The 4,008-nt window shown below is 34.5% G+C and overlaps 1 protein-coding gene across 1 annotated transcript in view; it reads right to left on the minus strand.

Moving 5' to 3' along the window:
• Window positions 1-3,622, minus strand: part of LOC119581916 (signal peptide peptidase-like 2B) — a gene marked incomplete at its 5' end in the record, with an annotated part of 58,284 nt that extends 54,662 nt beyond the window's left edge. The window contains 6 exon segments of the mRNA XM_037930083.1: window positions 1,983-2,099; window positions 2,411-2,470; window positions 2,472-2,556; window positions 2,782-2,878; window positions 3,036-3,202; window positions 3,537-3,622. Coding sequence (XP_037786011.1) covers window positions 1,983-2,099; window positions 2,411-2,470; window positions 2,472-2,556; window positions 2,782-2,878; window positions 3,036-3,202; window positions 3,537-3,622 — 612 coding nt within the window.
• Between the last annotated feature and the right edge of the window lie 386 nt (window positions 3,623-4,008).

Consider the following 4,008-nt stretch of genomic DNA (forward strand, 5'->3'; position numbering starts at 1 on the left):
TGTTAAATATTCTTGAAAACAACTATGATTCATGAACAGATATCATGGAATTCAGCTTGGTTAAAAGAGCTTACTACTACTACTACTACTACTCCTACTACTACTACAACTACTACCACAACTCTACTACTAGCAGTAATAGTAGTAGTAGCAGTAGTTGCTTAGGAGGTTTGGTATTGATCCGAGTTATATGAATCTTGTGGTCAGCAATATGGTTAGCTTTAAGAGCCAGGCTAGCGATATTGGCTGGTGAGGTAAGGGCTTGATTCTATATTCATGTGGTTATCAAGAAGCATCATATACATACATATTTTTGCATTCAGACCTATATGCAGTTTTTTTTTTTTTTTTAACTGTTATACTCTAGTGTTGTTTGGTGAATTTTGCTCATGCATATATATATAGGTTCACAAGTGCTCAGCCACATGACTTCTCCTGATTTAACAATTCATTTAATTTTTGGTATTTCTTTAATTTCTAATTGTATGAATATCAACACAGTTATCATCACTGATATTATGATTCTAACAATATCATCAAAATACTATTAGCAAAAAAAGAATATGCTGAAAACCAAGAAAAAGAAAAAACAGATGAGATACATACGATTAATACTCAACTCCTTGATGACTAAGCTCTTCTGGAGCCATTTATATATGAATGCTATCAATAAACTAAAATCACATAGGAAATGGCATGTGCACGTATGTCCTCCCTAATGGCAATAGGTTAAATCATAATCATCATAATAGTCATTATAATAACAATAATTGCAATGATAATACTACAAATGGCATTAGTAATTATTATTAATAGCAGTAGTAATAACTATTTACCAATAACATGTGGAACAAAATAGTCATTTAAAATATATATGAAAGAAGATTGACAATAAGAATAACAATCATGTAAGTGAAGAAACTTTTAATTTGTTTTTATGATTACTTTGGTAAAAAAAAAAAAAAAATTTAGGATAGTCAACATAAATTTCTACCCAGATAATGTATATCAAGGTGCAAGGAGCTTGAACAATCTTTTTACTTATAAACAGATGAAGCATCATTTTTGTAGTCATTTGACTTTCACCAACTCATGACAGGAGCCACCAGTACTAAAGCGAACCATGCATCATGGCACTTGTGGAGTCAACTGCTTGAGAGCAAAATTAGAGATGTGGGAGCCCTAAAATTACTCCCTTCTCTATGATCCTGTGTGCAGCATAAACAATTTTTTTTAAATAATGAGACTAAAAAGAAGCTTTAAGCCTACTTTTGAGGGTCTGTTTCTCTTTAATGACTGCAGCCAAGAGCTAAACAAGTGCACTGCTATTTAGTGTGCACAACTTGGGGCAGGCTCAACTGTGCAGGATATGACAATTTCACCTTGGCATGAGAGATAGTATGTCAAAAGATGTCACTGGACATCATCATCCTGTTGTCAATGGATTAACCAAAATATGCTGATGGCATCTATACATCCAGCAAAGGGCTGGGTCTGCAAGTCACATGGGACCTATACACTGTTATAATACCAGTGAAGGAAAGCCTTCCAAAGTTGACCTGAACCATTGTTTTTCAATGCCATTATTAAAAAATAATAATTGGCTTGATTAGAATCAATGGCAATGGGGAAGAGAAGACCAAGGGAAAAAAGAAATAATCCCTGCATTTCTAATTCTTACTCTTGTGTAGGTGACAATGACTATAAACTCAGCACAGCAGCAAGGGTGATCTGATTACTTCTTGATGCCATTAAATTAGCACAAGTATAACAGAAAACACTGCAAAAACAATTCTACCTCCTTGATATTGTCTTCTTTTAGCCAGTAATTATCACATTAAAGAAAAACTGCAAAACCATATCTACTCCTTGAAGTATTCGATTGCTTTTTTGAGGATAATAGAATTTTAAGAATAAACTCTATTTAAGCAAACGTATCTTTCAAAACTTTGATGCAAACGATCTAAATAGGATGTTATCACGGATGTTAAATGGATGATGATCAAAAATGGTTGATCAAGGCACACAAAGAAAGTGCAGATCTTTAGGCTCGGCAGACGGATCATTTTCAAAACATTGATGCTGAAAGATAAATGTGACTCGTTTGAGGGAATTTCTGAATTTCAATGGTTTGGTTCAGGGTAATTTCCAAAGTTCACTAAGTTTTGGAAAATAATCTTTAGGAGCTCCTCTACTGTGCATTAGAATCAAAGCTCTAAATGCTATTACAAGATATATCAACAATAATCATAAGTCATTATCTTCTAAACAATGTAATGCAACATGTGTAGCATCAAGATGGTGCAACAACATTTCTATCTACATCTCAAAGTAATTTACTTCAACATCAACTTAAAATCCTTGTTGATACATCCCAAAAAGTATTTCATAAAGCAAAAATAATACTGACATAATCTAGTAATATCTCGATCCAAGCCCATGGCTCCTTCCTTAGCACCACCCAGGTGATTCGACAGTCCAAAGGCAAATATCAGAAGCAATATCTGGCGAATCATCAGTGTGCCACGTACAATGTATATGTTGAAGTATGGAGTCCTGCAAAAAGGGGCTTTTCATAAGCATGACTATCTATGGCACAATAACATTAGTAATATTACCATTTACAAAGTAGATCTAGTTTGAGGATATTTACTGGGCCAGAAAGTTGTAAAACCAGAAAATGCTAGTATTTTTCAAAGCATGTCATAGTTTAATCACATATAATACTGTGAGAATTATATTCACAGACACCATCTGTATCATATTCAAAGAGCCTCTCACCTGGTTGTGCCACAGGGCATTCTTGACACCAATGGATCAAGACAGCAATATGTAGCAATGGCAGAGGCAAGGCAGAACATTGCAATGATGATGTACACTGAGAATAAGAAAAGCATGATGCAAAATATGGAACAAACTAGAAATAACTGGTTCTTATTTATTTGGAAAAATCAAGTGACTCTAGCTCTTCTAGTAAGGGAGTTCATGACATAAAACTGTTTTTTCTGTTATGTCTATAGAGGTGGAGTACTTACCCAGATAAGCATAGAGGAAATACAGACATAGCAGCATGATGCACATCAACACTACAAATCCTAAGATGCTTCTCACTGTCATATTGATGGAGGTTTCTTCGTGGGGCAACACTGGCTCTCGGGCAACATCTCTGTGTTCTCCTTCCTGCTCATGTTGTATCAAATATCTGTATTGTAGAAAATTATAGATATCATTAATATTCTTACACATATAAAAGAACCTCTTACATTGGAACTTCTATTATGAATAATGCACACCATACAAACAGTTGTTTTGACATTTTAAGTAGTTTTAACAGTTTAAATTAATCTTGGTATTAATCTCCATGCTGGAGTACAGGCCTTTCTACTCTTAACATTTTCTTTCCTACAGTAAAGTGCAACTCTGCAAAAGCTGTGTATATTGTCTAGAGATTGCATGATTTCCATAATCCTGATTAATCCATCTGTTGCTGTATACTATATATCAGATAAGTATCCTTGACTAAATGGGAAACTCACAATTCATGCCGGACAGTCCCAGACCAATAGGCCCCAACAACAACTGAGAACAAGGCCAGAAACCAGATGACAATGAGGCTTAAATGGATGGGAGAATCTTTGGGTAGGTAGAGTCCCACTGTCACTTCATCACCTGAATTCTATGAAAAGAACAACACAGTTAGTATTTTATCATTAATTCATAGTCAAGAAACACAGATTTTCTTTCCTAGCAAATAGTTTATACATATTTGATTACTCCCATAAACTACTGGCTCCCAAATTTTTCATGAAGGCACCCTCTCCTCATAGTCCTTTCAGCAGTACCCTTTTTTCTAACCTTATATTAATTTACCTTTGCAAGAATGCATCTTTGTCAATCCCTAAACAAAATGCACAAAACAAAATACACAGAGGCTGCATGTACAAATGCAAATGCTAAACCCTTGAGGGATGAAAGTAATTAAACATTCAAATACAGACTAATATACGA

The sequence above is a fragment of the Penaeus monodon genome, chromosome 2 (assembly GCF_015228065.2).
Source record: "Penaeus monodon isolate SGIC_2016 chromosome 2, NSTDA_Pmon_1, whole genome shotgun sequence".
Classification (NCBI taxonomy): domain Eukaryota; kingdom Metazoa; phylum Arthropoda; class Malacostraca; order Decapoda; family Penaeidae; genus Penaeus; species Penaeus monodon.